Here is a 14,384-nt window from a genome sequence, read left to right on the forward strand (position 1 = left end):
GTGACCGTCATTTCCACACACATACGATCATGTCCGCCCACTCAGAGTCTAGCTCCTGTAGTCCGACTTCACACTCACTCAAACGGTATGGCTTCTTCATCCATTCATACTGTCGCGCTACATTCGGGCCGGTTGGCTAGCCTAGTGGATAAAGCTTTCGCTCGTCACACCACATTGGTACATTATGTGAAGCCCATGGCTTCAACTTAGTCTACGCCAGATGCTGGACTGACAGCTCCACCTAGGAAATGCCAGCTGTGCAAGAACAGCAAGACTAAACCCTACTAGCAACCCTCACATCTAAGAAACCTGTTTTAATAAACTTGGAGCCAAAACGACTTACTGGTTTTCGTTGTTCAATACCTTAACATAATGGTCAACCAACCAATAATATTGCCGCTGCTGAACGCATAACAATATGATTACATCTTCTTGAGTTCCGTTCTTTGCCAAGATGCCAGAATGCATTTCAGTTTGTAGAAAGAGTCCAAACAATTTCAATCCATCTTTATCCGGTTTCATTGGTATAAACTGGATGAATCCACCAAGCGGTACCAGCTGTTCATCAACCGTGAGGTTTGATCCTGGCATGTAGCAGTGACCCAGAGCAGACTGAAAGACATCTCAGACTTCTGGAATTGCTGGACGTTTGGTCACTTTACAAAGCCCCGGATCTGCTCTATCGTCAAAGTACAATGCTGACATCAGTCTTTTTACTGTCATACTTCTGGTACTACAAAACGTCAGTGTTTGTGTCCAATGGGCATTCTTCCGATTTCCAAGTAATTCATCATTCTCCTCACTAACGATGCCCTACACGATGCCCAGTTCGATCATTTGTAAGAAGAGGAAGGGGTGACGGGTCCTCTGAGGCCCATGTTCAGTAATAGTCCAGAGATTTCAAACGAGGTTCAAAAACCCTTTTTGTACAGCTGTTAAAATGAACAAGGAATGTTGTGCAGGTAGCTGAGACGTTGCCCGAGGAATGATAATATAAAGATATTGGGAAAGTGATGGATGCTTTGAAAGCATCCCGGTTGGTGGGATGAGGGTTAAAATGTAATGGAATTGGATCATTTACTTCAGCTTCAAATATAAATGTCTGTTTTGTCAAAGAGAGTGCTGTGGCGGCAAGAGGCGTGTGCGTGTGCGTGTGCGTGTGCGTGTGCGTGTGCGTGTGCGCGCGTGCGCCTGTGCGTGCGTGTCTGTGGCTTTGCAGGTAGTTTCATTTATCTGTGGAAGCTGTCAGGTTGCCAAAATGTTGTAAAATGTCGATTTCTACGTCTCGCTCATTAGGATCTGTACACATTCTCTTATGTTTAGTCAGGGATGTGTTAGGCAGTTGCCAGTTAGCATTCTTCAGTTAGAATCGTTTACGTACACTTTTGTTGAAAGGCTGATTCGATATGACTCTTCGTAATTTTTGCTTTCTATATTCACAGGTTGAATTGTAAAAGTCTCTATTTTGTAGATTGAGACATAAAAGCTTTGTATCATCTAAAGGTTTCACATTGAAACATCCCTACGTTTATGCATACTGGTTTGGTCGTAAAGACATCATACTGACGGGGCGAGTCGTACACACTGCAATGCCAGGTTGCTACACTAAGTAGATACATTGTTTGTAGTCTAACTCTCTTTAGAGTACTAAACTTCTACACGGTTCATTAATGAGTTGTTACAGCACAGCTACGCTGTCGGGTTGTTAAAATCTAGATCAGAATTGGTTTTCGGGAACTCGTGATTGCAGGAGGCAGCCCAGGGGGATAGGGCTCACTGTGTTGTCTGGTTCAGGCTCAATTATTTACATGCTACATTCATACACACGTAACTTCCCTGGTGCGTTAAACAAATAAACAAACAAAAAAGTCAAACAAGCTTAGATGTGTTGGTAGGTTAACTTGATCCATGATGTCATTTGTTAGAGCTTAACAGCGTTTTTTAGTTGTTAAAGCTTGACTGTGTTGACAAGTTGTTGGAGCTTGGCGGCGTTTGGGGAGCACTTTCAGAACCTAGCCTAGCCTAGCGTGTTTTTAAAGTTTGTGGTGCTGTATTCTTACGGTAGGCAGCTTTGGGGCTTGGCTGTGATGACAGCTTTAGGGTTTAGTTGTTAAAGCCTGGCAGCGATGGGGCTTGACTGTGATGACAGGTTTAGTTGACGTTCGAATACATATTGTGTCACATATTCATTTATAAACTGGAACAGATGAAAATATCTCTATGGGTTTTTTTTCGCTACTGATGTTTATTTATTGTTGAACCTGTTATGTTTTCATGTGCATTATCATGTTTTCCGTGGGTGTAATTGAAGCAATGTCAGGCTGCTATGTACATCAACAAAACCCGATGTCGCCGGTTCAAAGACTACCCAACAAAGTGGAAGTAGCGTCATGCGTGCTTTTTTCTGCTTTTTGTTGTTTGATACATGTTGGGTAATGAAATTAATTTAAGCTTCTCAATTACTAGCCTATGGCCTCAACGGGACTTTTAATTAGTTTAGCATAGACAGATGCAAATTATCTGTGGAGACAACACTCCACATCGATCCGCTGACCGAATATCAAAGTAGAAGTTAAGACGGCCATGAACTATTTCACAAACAGATTACGTTTACCAAACATCAGATATAAGTGTGGCGGAGTTGCTGGTCCAACTGAAATGGATCGTTGGTAGAAGGTTTTCCTTTTTTAAAGGTCAAACGTCCTAGAGTTATATATCTATTGTATTAAATGACCATGCGTACACTGACTGTTTGCTTTCCAGACTTTGACATGGCCCACTGCCTAAAAAGTATCTTCATATATCTAAAGATTTCGAATTACCTTTTCGTCATTACTCAACCGATGTAGAAGTTGGTGTTGCGTTCATTCAATCCAATACAAAATGTAGAAATAACGCAGGGAATCCAAAGTTACATATAATGCTGAAACTCAATGCCGCGTATTGTATTGGATTTAATATAAAGTAAGCGTTGGGGTGTGACTGTGTTGACAGGTTTAGTTGTTAGAGCTTGGCAGCCTTGGGGCTTGACTGTATTGACAGGTTTAGTTGTTAGAGCTTGGCAGCATTGGGGCATGGCTGTATTGACAGGTTTAGTTGTTAGAGCTTGGCAGCCTTGGGGCTTGACTGTATTGACAGGTTTAGTTGTTAGAGCTTGGCAGCCTTGGGGTTTGACTGTGATGACACGTTTGGTTGTTAGAGCTTGGCAGCCTTGGGGCTTGATTGTGTTTACAGGTTTTGGTTTTAGATGTTCATTAGGTTGACAGGTTTATCTTTCAGATGCTCACTATGTTGACAGGTTTATTTCTCAACATCTTATATTGCTAACATATTGCAATGATGGGTGCTTCACAATGCTGCCAGGCCCCATCACTGATGCTCTGTTACGTTGATACCCTTCATCGCGGATGGTTTATTGTCTTGACAGCTTTAATCGGGGATGCCTAAGTTAATAGCCTTGTTTAATGCGACCTGTGATGTAATTACAAGATGGAAGAAATCACTTTGTGCCTTCATTACATGCACCAGACCTTGTCTGTTTTTGCATGATGAATAATGGTGTTATAAAGTTTATGTGAACCTGTGCGAACATAACATTTTTGAAAGAAGAAATATGGAAATTGGGATAGTTTATTGTTAGCCTCAGACGTGTCTAGATAATGACCTATCCCTAGGAAGCAGTATCTCATGAAGGCATGTGTGAGGATGGAGTGCTGTTGTGGTCAAACTATTCAGACACCTGGGCTAGAGTCTTAACATGACTGCACTGTCCGAAGCCCACTTTCGACTTCCCCCAGCGTGAAGAGGTACGATCATTTCGACAAGACAGGCGAATACATATTGTGTCACATATTCACTTATAAACTGGAACAGATGAAAACATCTTTATGGGGTTTTTCGCTACTGATGTTTTTTTTAATTGTTGAACCTGTTATGTTTTCATGTGCATTATCATGTTTTCCGTGGGTGTAACTGAAGCAATGTCAGGCTGCTATGTACATCAACAAAACCCGATGTCGCCGGTTCAAAGACTACCCAACAGAGTGGAAGTAGCGTCATGCGTGCTTTTTTCTGCTTTTTGTTGTTTGATACATGTTGGGTAATGAAATTAATTTAAGCTTCTCAATTACTAGCCCATGGCCTCAACGGGACTTTTAATTAGTTTAGCATAGACAGATGCAAATTATCTGTGGAGACAACACTCCACATCGATCCGCTGACCGAATATCAAAGTAGAAGTTAAGACGGCCATGAACTATTTCACAAACAGATTGCGTTTACCAAACATCAGATATAAGTGTGGCGGATTTGCTGGTCCAACTGAAATGGATCGTTGGTAGAAGGTTTTCCTTTTTTAAAGGTCAAACGTCCTAGAGTTATATATCTATTGTATTAAATGACCATGCGTACACTGACTGTTTGCTTTCCAGACTTTGACATGGCCCACTGCCTAAAAAGTATCTTCATATATCTAAAGATTTCGAATTACCTTTTCGTCATTACTCAACCGATGTAGAAGTTGGTGTTGCGTTCATTCAATCCAATACAAAATGTAGAAATAACGCAAGGAATCCAAAGTTACATATAATGCTGAAACTCAATGCCGCGTATTGTATTGGATTTAATATAAAGTAAGCGTTGGGGTGTGACTGTGTTGACAGGTTTAGTTGTTAGAGCTTGGCAGCCTTGGGGCTTGACTGTATTGACAGGTTTAGTTGTTAGAGCTTGGCAGCATTGGGGCATGGCTGTATTGACAGGTTTAGTTGTTAGAGCTTGGCAGCCTTGGGGCTTGACTGTATTGACAGGTTTAGTTGTTAGAGCTTGGCAGCCTTGGGGTTTGACTGTGATGACACGTTTGGTTGTTAGAGCTTGGCAGCCTTGGGGCTTGATTGTGTTTACAGGTTTTGGTTTTAGATGTTCATTAGGTTGACAGGTTTATCTTTCAGATGCTCACTATGTTGACAGGTTTATTTCTCAACATCTTATATTGCTAACATATTGCAATGATGGGTGCTTCACAATGCTGCCAGGCCCCATCACTGATGCTCTGTTACGTTGATACCCTTCATCGCGGATGGTTTATTGTCTTGACAGCTTTAATCGGGGATGCCTAAGTTAATAGCCTTGTTTAATGCGACCTGTGATGTAATTACAAGATGGAAGAAATCACTTTGTGCCTTCATTACATGCACCAGACCTTGTCTGTTTTTGCATGATGAATAATGGTGTTATAAAGTTTATGTGAACCTGTGCGAACATAACATTTTTGAAAGAAGAAATATGGAAATTGGGATAGTTTATTGTTAGCCTCAGACGTGTCTAGATAATGACCTATCCCTAGGAAGCAGTATTTCATGAAGGCATGTGTGAGGATGGAGTGCCGTTGTGGTCAAACTATTCAGACACCTGGGCTAGAGTCTTAACATGACTGCACTGTCCGAAGCCCACTTTCGACTTCCCCCAGCGTGAAGAGGTACGATCATTTCGACAAGACAGGCGAATACATATTGTGTCACATATTCACTTATAAACTGGAACAGATGAAAACATCTTTATGGGGTTTTTCGCTACTGATGTTTTTTTTAATTGTTGAACCTGTTATGTTTTCATGTGCATTATCATGTTTTCCGTGGGTGTAACTGAAGCAATGTCAGGCTGCTATGTACATCAACAAAACCCGATGTCGCCGGTTCAAAGACTACCCAACAGAGTGGAAGTAGCGTCATGCGTGCTTTTTTCTGCTTTTTGTTGTTTGATACATGTTGGGTAATGAAATTAATTTAAGCTTCTCAATTACTAGCCCATGGCCTCAACGGGACTTTTAATTAGTTTAGCATAGACAGATGCAAATTATCTGTGGAGACAACACTCCACATCGATCCGCTGACCGAATATCAAAGTAGAAGTTAAGACGGCCATGAACTATTTCACAAACAGATTGCGTTTACCAAACATCAGATATAAGTGTGGCGGAGTTGCTGGTCCAACTGAAATGGATCGTTGGTAGAAGGTTTTCCTTTTTTAAAGGTCAAACGTCCTAGAGTTATATATCTATTGTATTAAATGACCATGCGTACACTGACTGTTTGCTTTCCAGACTTTGACATGGCCCACTGCCTAAAAAGTATCTTCATATATCTAAAGATTTCGAATTACCTTTTCGTCATTACTCAACCGATGTAGAAGTTGGTGTTGCGTTCATTCAATCCAATACAAAATGTAGAAATAACGCAAGGAATCCAAAGTTACATATAATGCTGAAACTCAATGCCGCGTATTGTATTGGATTTAATATAAAGTAAGCGTTGGGGTGTGATTGTGTTGACAGGTTTAGTTGTTAGAGCTTGGCAGCCTTGGGGCTTGACTGTATTGACAGGTTTAGTTGTTAGAGCTTGGCAGCATTGGGGCATGGCTGTATTGACAGGTTTAGTTGTTAGAGCTTGGCAGCCTTGGGGCTTGACTGTATTGACAGGTTTAGTTGTTAGAGCTTGGCAGCCTTGGGGTTTGACTGTGATGACACGTTTGGTTGTTAGAGCTTGGCAGCCTTGGGGCTTGATTGTGTTTACAGGTTTTGGTTTTAGATGTTCATTAGGTTGACAGGTTTATCTTTCAGATGCTCACTATGTTGACAGGTTTATTTCTCAACATCTTATATTGCTAACATATTGCAATGATGGGTGCTTCACAATGCTGCCAGGCCCCATCACTGATGCTCTGTTACGTTGATACCCTTCATCGCGGATGGTTTATTGTCTTGACAGCTTTAATCGGGGATGCCTAAGTTAATAGCCTTGTTTAATGCGACCTGTGATGTAATTACAAGATGGAAGAAATCACTTTGTGCCTTCATTACATGCACCAGACCTTGTCTGTTTTTGCATGATGAATAATGGTGTTATAAAGTTTATGTGAACCTGTGCGAACATAACATTTTTGAAAGAAGAAATATGGAAATTGGGATAGTTTATTGTTAGCCTCAGACGTGTCTAGATAATGACCTATCCCTAGGAAGCAGTATTTCATGAAGGCATGTGTGAGGATGGAGTGCCGTTGTGGTCAAACTATTCAGACACCTGGGCTAGAGTCTTAACATGACTGCACTGTCCGAAGCCCACTTTCGACTTCCCCCAGCGTGAAGAGGTACGATCATTTCGACAAGACAGGCGAATACATATTGTGTCACATATTCACTTATAAACTGGAACAGATGAAAACATCTTTATGGGGTTTTTCGCTACTGATGTGTTTTTTTAATTGTTGAACCTGTTATGTTTTCATGTGCATTATCATGTTTTCCGTGGGTGTAACTGAAGCAATGTCAGGCTGCTATGTACATCAACAAAACCCGATGTCGCCGGTTCAAAGACTACCCAACAGAGTGGAAGTAGCGTCATGCGTGCTTTTTTCTGCTTTTTGTTGTTTGATACATGTTGGGTAATGAAATTAATTTAAGCTTCTCAATTACTAGCCCATGGCCTCAACGGGACTTTTAATTAGTTTAGCATAGACAGATGCAAATTATCTGTGGAGACAACACTCCACATCGATCCGCTGACCGAATATCAAAGTAGAAGTTAAGACGGCCATGAACTATTTCACAAACAGATTGCGTTTACCAAACATCAGATATAAGTGTGGCGGAGTTGCTGGTCCAACTGAAATGGATCGTTGGTAGAAGGTTTTCCTTTTTTAAAGGTCAAACGTCCTAGAGTTATATATCTATTGTATTAAATGACCATGCGTACACTGACTGTTTGCTTTCCAGACTTTGACATGGCCCACTGCCTAAAAAGTATCTTCATATATCTAAAGATTTCGAATTACCTTTTCGTCATTACTCAGCCGATGTAGAAGTTGGTGTTGCGTTCATTTAATCCAATACAAAATGTAGAAATAACGCAAGGAATCCAAAGTTACATAAAATTCTGAAACTCAATGCCGCGTATTGTATTGGATTTAATATAAAGTAAGAAACCGAGATTCCAGTGATGTCAGATGAAATCAAGCATTCGAAATTACACTGCCGTTCTCTTGATGGTCAGCGCAATGGCATGGGTAATATTTCTGAAATACATTGTATATATTTCTGTAAAAAGTGAAGACCATGCACAAACTGATAGAATGCACACTGTCTACGTAAATTACAGTATTCAGAAAACGATAATCTAATCATTGTGTTGCTTGGTGAAGAACACTGATGGCTCCATACAAAGTTGCAACAGTTCCAAACGCACGTTTTGCTTGGTTCTGTATGGGGGTGGGCTGGGGACGTTTTTAGGATTCAATAAGTAGCCACCACTAACTTGAGAACATAAGTCAAGATTCAATCGACAATGCACTTAATTAAGAAAATTATAAGCAAATAATATATTGATGATATTCCTCAGGCAGTCCCATATATGACACATGCTATATTCGGGTTCCCAGTTAGGACTGACCCTGAACTTGTCGTACGGGTCAATGCTATTGATAGTTGTGGTAGGTTTGGTGGACTGTGTGCCATCGTGCTCAGACCTTGCTCATGGTCTCAATCTCATACTACTGTCATATAGCTGGATTATTGCTTTGGATCCTGGGACGAGTGAAATAGCAAATCACCCAACATTTAACAGATCAAATCTACAAGAATGGAAAATAAGTTCCAGGGCAATAGTATCTTGCAATAAAATATGCAAACTGTTTCCAACTTCCGGTATGGCTGACGATAGATTTATTCATTTATTATTATTGGATATTGTGCACATATAAAAGCCCTAGAGCATACTCAAGGCGATAGTGCTTTTTCCCTCGATCATTGGATGTCAATCTCAACGGCACAGGCTTTTATGAATCTCAACTCCCTAGGAACCACACAACTCTTTCTGCAACAAAGCGCGTTGAGTTATTGCAGCTTTCCATTCCTTACGAGCTAACCATTCACAGATGGGTGGAGTAAGACGCATAGTCACAGTCCTTTGTCCATGTTTAATGCGCTTTACCGTACGCGCACATAGGTCTGCACGTATTCACGTGGCCACCATCTGGTCATATACCAACGCATTCGTTGGTTCTTTTAAGCGCACAGGTTTGTGTACTGTACACTAGTGGATGTTACAAGGCCGGAAGTGTCTGCGTTCAAACTTAACTCCAAGATTTTACACCCGGTCACACGTGACCTCGATCCCGGCACCTCATGCTCGCTGGCATCAACGATATCTCCAGGGAATACGTTGGGTTGGCATCACAGCTAAGCCGCCGTTAAAGCCGAGCTTGTCAGTGTCAACAAAGACAGCGGTCGACTAAGATTTGGGGAAAATCATACAAATTGTCAGGTCTGAAACTCTAAAAATATATATATAAAAAGAGCTACTTCTACCTCTTTCAGAGTTCCTCAGTATGATTTGTGTTGCCAGTTTTCATCGGTTATATAATTTAAAATAGCGAAAGCGAGTTGTGATTGGTACGCTCAACGTCCCAGCGTAGACACCCGACTGGATAAAAAGACAGTCAAGGGAGGTAATCAAATTATCGTAGTGCTAGACGCATCCAGGATATAGTGGAGATTTATCGTAACACAAATCCTGGAGATATCGAGGATGGCTCGCTGGATACATGCAGAAATGATCTGAATCCGGTCAGGTAACACTAAATACCAGTAGTTTCTGTTTAAAGCGTAATATTCTAATCAAGAAGTGAGTGGTTATATGATTTGATTCATCTGACAAGGAATACAGCCGCATACACTTCCTTCTGACAGGTGGACGGGTGAACAAGTCTGAATCTCTATCATCTGTTGAGCGGTATTCGCCAAGTAAAGATGAATGGGAGGAAGTAGCACCAATTTCGGCACCCAAGCGGAGCGTGGCGGTAGCCGCCATGCACGGAAAGTTGTATGCCATAGGCGGATCAGGTAACATGGCAATCCGTCAGTCATCTTTTAGTGTAAGACTTTAAGCCCATGAAGTAACGCAGCAGCTTGCGGCTTCCAACGTTACAGATACGTTCTCAAACACGACACTCATACCAGAAATTTGAAGTTTCTTGACAAATCACACTTGGCATATCCTTTGAACAGACATGGCACCTCATATGGTTAAGTTATACCTCTGGCAGATATCAAGTAACTGTCATCAGTGTCGGCATCAATTCTAATTTTTCGCTAATGGTTTCTCATAAAATTTAAATTGCCTGTCTGAAAGGTCATTTATTTATTTATTTTTTATGTTCACTGTAAAAGAAACAGCTGTCTAGGTACAGTTGTTTTTTTTACTTATAATTATTTTATATTACCGTGGTAACGTATCTGTTTAAATGAGAGCAGTGGGATAGCCTAGTCGTTAACGCGTTTGCTCATCACTCCGATGACCAGGTTCTATTCCCAACATGGGTGAGGTCCACACCTAGTGTCCCACGCAGTGAACATGCTGGAATATTGCTAAAAGCGATGTAAAACAATACTCACTCACTCTGTTTTTTAACTTATATGTTACTGATGTTATGTTTTATTTTCAACCCAACGTCACATTTCTGTAAGTGGCACACAATACACCCTGTGCAGTAATATCAATTTTGAAATAATACGTTAATTATGTTCCACTGCCAAAAGAGACATTGCGAGTAAAATTAGGAATGTATTTTGCACAATGATCCAATTTCCGTTTGGCTGTGATGATTTCATATAATTTCTTTTTATGTGAATCGGTTAAAAATACAATATTTTACAATATTTTTGGTATACTCTTCAGTACCTAAACATTTGTGCCATTATCCGAAAATATATGTCCAAAGAGATCTGATTACTGTGGACAATTATTTCAACAAGATTTCATGCAGACATGTTTTCCGATTTTGTGATTTCTATTTTTGTTCTGTGTGTTTTGATTATGATTTTTTTGTTTACATTTTCATGTTATGTGTAAAATGTACAAAAGCCTGATGGTACCTCTTTGGAAATATAAATTGTTTGAAATTATTTGTCGACCGAAAAGAGTTCACTGGTGACCATATTTTTCCCAGTTTTTTTTTGCATTCAATTTCATTTTCGAAAATGCGATTGCTTTTCGTATATATGCAGTTCTAGAATCAAGACATCACTTCGCTATTTTTTCAGGTACCAAATTCGTATCGAGTCGCGTGGAAAGGTTCCTTCCATCCGAAAACAAGTGGGAGATTAGAGCACCTTTGTCAATACCCCGGTTCTTTGCCCATCTCCAGCAAGTAGGTAGTGCTCTGTTCTTGGTTGGTGGTGCCACTGTGGATGTGGACAGTCGTGTCATCTGCGTGGACACAATTGAGAGATACGTACCGACAACAGATACGTGGACTATTGTGAGCAGGATGAGGACCCCCAGGGCCGAGTTTGCAGCGACTGCCATTGCGGACAAGATATTCATTCTTGGAGGCTATAACTGGGACTCTCGAACTCGACTGTACAGCGTAGAGTCGTTCAGTCCCTCCCGAGAGTTGTGGTCAGATTGCTGCATGTTGAACAATCCGTACACGGGGTTAGCGGGTGCAACAATCACACTGTATAAAAGGAACCGTTCAGATTATGAACCACCATGAACCGACCCTCGTTATAAAATATGGTGTGGTAATGAAAACATGCAAACAATTCACTATTCCTTTTTATCAAACCATTAATACTTATATTATATTTTCAACAACTTTACTTAATATCTGTGGACAGATTATAGTAACAGTTAATATTATTGCAATGTCATCGACATTCTGTAAATGTATAATTAAGGGTAGCGTTTTGCTCAAAGGCTTGTCTTTGAAAATAATAAATATGGAATATTTTACTTTATCTCGTGGTCACTGACAGATACATAATTCAAATGACCAGGCTCACATAACCCTCGACCTTTGATGGGTATTCTGTTTTATCCTTGATATGAAGCCATCAAAATGTCAAAACCGTTTCTTGCACAGAAAATATATATTTGGCCGTCATTGGCCGAACTGTCCAGCACCTGTCCCAGGGGTCAGGCAGTAAAGGTCAGAGATAACTATTTGATGACCAGGGTTCACCGATGTTGCTTTGGGCATTACAGCACTTAAAAAGGCCAAGGGAATTAAAGTTACAAGAGCAAAGAGGCTTGTCTAATTTTCTTGATTTAATTCGTGTCTGGTCTAACTCTCCTTCGGCATTGAAACTTAAATGTCATAGATCACGAAAGGTTGTTGCTTTTCGCATCAATTAACCCACTGGCAGATCCATTCTCCAAGAGAACAAGGTTAAGAGGCAGTGTATACTTTCACTCTAAGGTTTCTTGTTGAAGACTACAGTTCTTGAGGTCTGTGGCTACCAACAGGTGCTGAGGCATCTGTAATTGTGTTTTTTAAACCATCGACTTGATCGTCTAAGTTTTGTCAGATGTGAAGTTACTCATCTTGAAATATGTATTAAGACATTGTTGCACTTAGCATGGGTGGCATATATTCAGAACTGCATGTATTCTATGTCAGTGATGTCATTCACTGTCATTGCAAATGTCTGATTGAGCCTGAGACTAATATGCTCCAATCGATTGACATGGGACTATTCAGTGGGCGCAAACATAATTTCTTTCCTCTCCATCGTGGCGATTTGTCGAGAACAATGGGAAACTTAAATAAGCAAAGGTTAGATAAAAAAAACCTCATCGGGATGGCGAAAATAGCAAAATAAAAAAAGTTACCAGAGAAATCTATTATCATTTAAAAAGGTGATCACTACCTATGATTGTATGTCGTTTTTGCATCTGCGCAGTGATAATTTAATAATACACTCTACACCAAACGTCAATCGATGTCCAGAGGAGGACTGTTCAGATAACGTTTCAAATTGATCAAAACCTTAACTCTGCACATACTTCCATGGCAACCTCTTTAAAAAACGTCATCATTCTTGGAGCAACAATTTCCCCTTAGAATTGTGTCCCTCCTTCTTGTTTTCCTCGGCTTGAATGAGTACGCTATGGGGATATGGCCTAATGTCACTCAAGTCGACATGTATATCTCTCGATGTAATAAAATTTAACCTCATCATCTGGATTAATTCAACATGACGGTTCGTTCCAGTAAAGTTGTTCCTGTTCTTGCCACGGTAACCTGCACAGCTCTTGTGGACGGATGGATGACATCAAACTAAATGACCGGTTTGATAATGCAACAAACTCGAATCAGGAATAGTTTTGGGATGAAAAAGTGATGACAACCCAGGTGAATGATGGTGAATTAAAGTAAAACTGACCCCGAATCTAACTTTGATGCACAGATGAATGAATGACTGAAAGACAGATCATAAATGGTAGATGGGTAATGACAAGTATATGTTTAAACATATATATTTCTTTTTTGTGAAGCTCTTGCTGGAATTTTATCGAAAAATGTAAATTGATCCAGAAGATCCACGGAACATAACTATGCATCACACTCTTGAAAACAGAAGATATTGTCTTGTAAACAAATATACATGTTTGCATCTGTAGCTGAAAAATATATTGTTCCCTGCAAAAGCCCAAAGACAACAAGCGGCTTTAGTGAAATGATTCATTTTTGTTGGATTATGTTTTGTTACAACACAATAACAGTGCTGTTTGAGTCAGAGTAAATGAAACAATTCTGTTAAAATAATGCAACAAGTTAAGAAGGATGTTAAAGTCATTAATTTCAAGACCATGCTGCAACACAAATATATCCACCTGTTACCTTCGTTCCTTAATCATTCATGCAGTTGGCTATTCTCAGGATTATTGCTGTTAATGACAGATACTGACAAAGCTGTCGACTGAACACTTCACATCAGAAAGTAGTCATCACGAAAAGCATTAAAGGCCATTGAAAACACGTCTTCTTCAAATACGAGTAACTTCTTTCACTCATAAAACATAGCTTTTGAATGTTTTTTTTCAGAATATTTCATGAAACATTAGTGTACGATCGAACAGTTCTTATTAAAGCAGAGAAATCCTTGACTGTAAATACACTCTTCAAACAAAGAAACGCAAAATGAAACTTAAATTCAAAAATTTCACGTTTGTACACATATGTATTTGGGGGGGGGGGGGGGGGATTGTACGGTGTTTCTGGAATGTTTTAGAAGATCATGCTTGACCAAACGCAACCAAAAATTATTTTGAACGTTCAATCAGGATTGCCATGATGTGCGTTGCTGTCATTCAGCACGAATATCAGGCACAATGATTGTTTCTCACGTGCAAAACATGAGTACGGCATGTGACTATATGGAACCCAAATGAATCTCACAATTTCATCCATGATCTTTGCAAGTACTGTGCACGAAAATGGGACGTCTCAACGCTGCTGATCGAAATCAGGCAATCAGACGATTGCAAGCTGGCGAATCAAAGAGTGAGGTGACAAGGATCTTCAACGTTCACCGAAGCACTCGATTGTGG

The 14,384-nt window shown here is 40.2% G+C and overlaps 2 protein-coding genes across 2 annotated transcripts in view; one reads left to right on the plus strand and one right to left on the minus strand.

Annotated features, from left to right (window-relative positions):
• The window catches only part of LOC137276872 (kelch-like protein 9), a 101,856-nt gene extending 90,073 nt beyond the window's left edge, over window positions 1-11,783 (plus strand). The window contains exons 5-6 of the mRNA XM_067808520.1: window positions 9,737-9,889; window positions 11,090-11,783. Coding sequence (XP_067664621.1) covers window positions 9,737-9,889; window positions 11,090-11,544 — 608 coding nt within the window. The 3' untranslated portion in view covers window positions 11,545-11,783. The remainder of the gene's footprint in view (window positions 1-9,736; window positions 9,890-11,089) is intronic.
• Window positions 1-14,384, minus strand: part of LOC137278103 (organic cation transporter protein-like) — a 512,032-nt gene that overhangs the window by 370,413 nt on the left and 127,235 nt on the right. The window lies entirely within an intron of this gene.

This window comes from Haliotis asinina, chromosome 3 (assembly GCF_037392515.1).
Source record: "Haliotis asinina isolate JCU_RB_2024 chromosome 3, JCU_Hal_asi_v2, whole genome shotgun sequence".
Lineage (NCBI taxonomy): Eukaryota > Metazoa > Mollusca > Gastropoda > Lepetellida > Haliotidae > Haliotis > Haliotis asinina.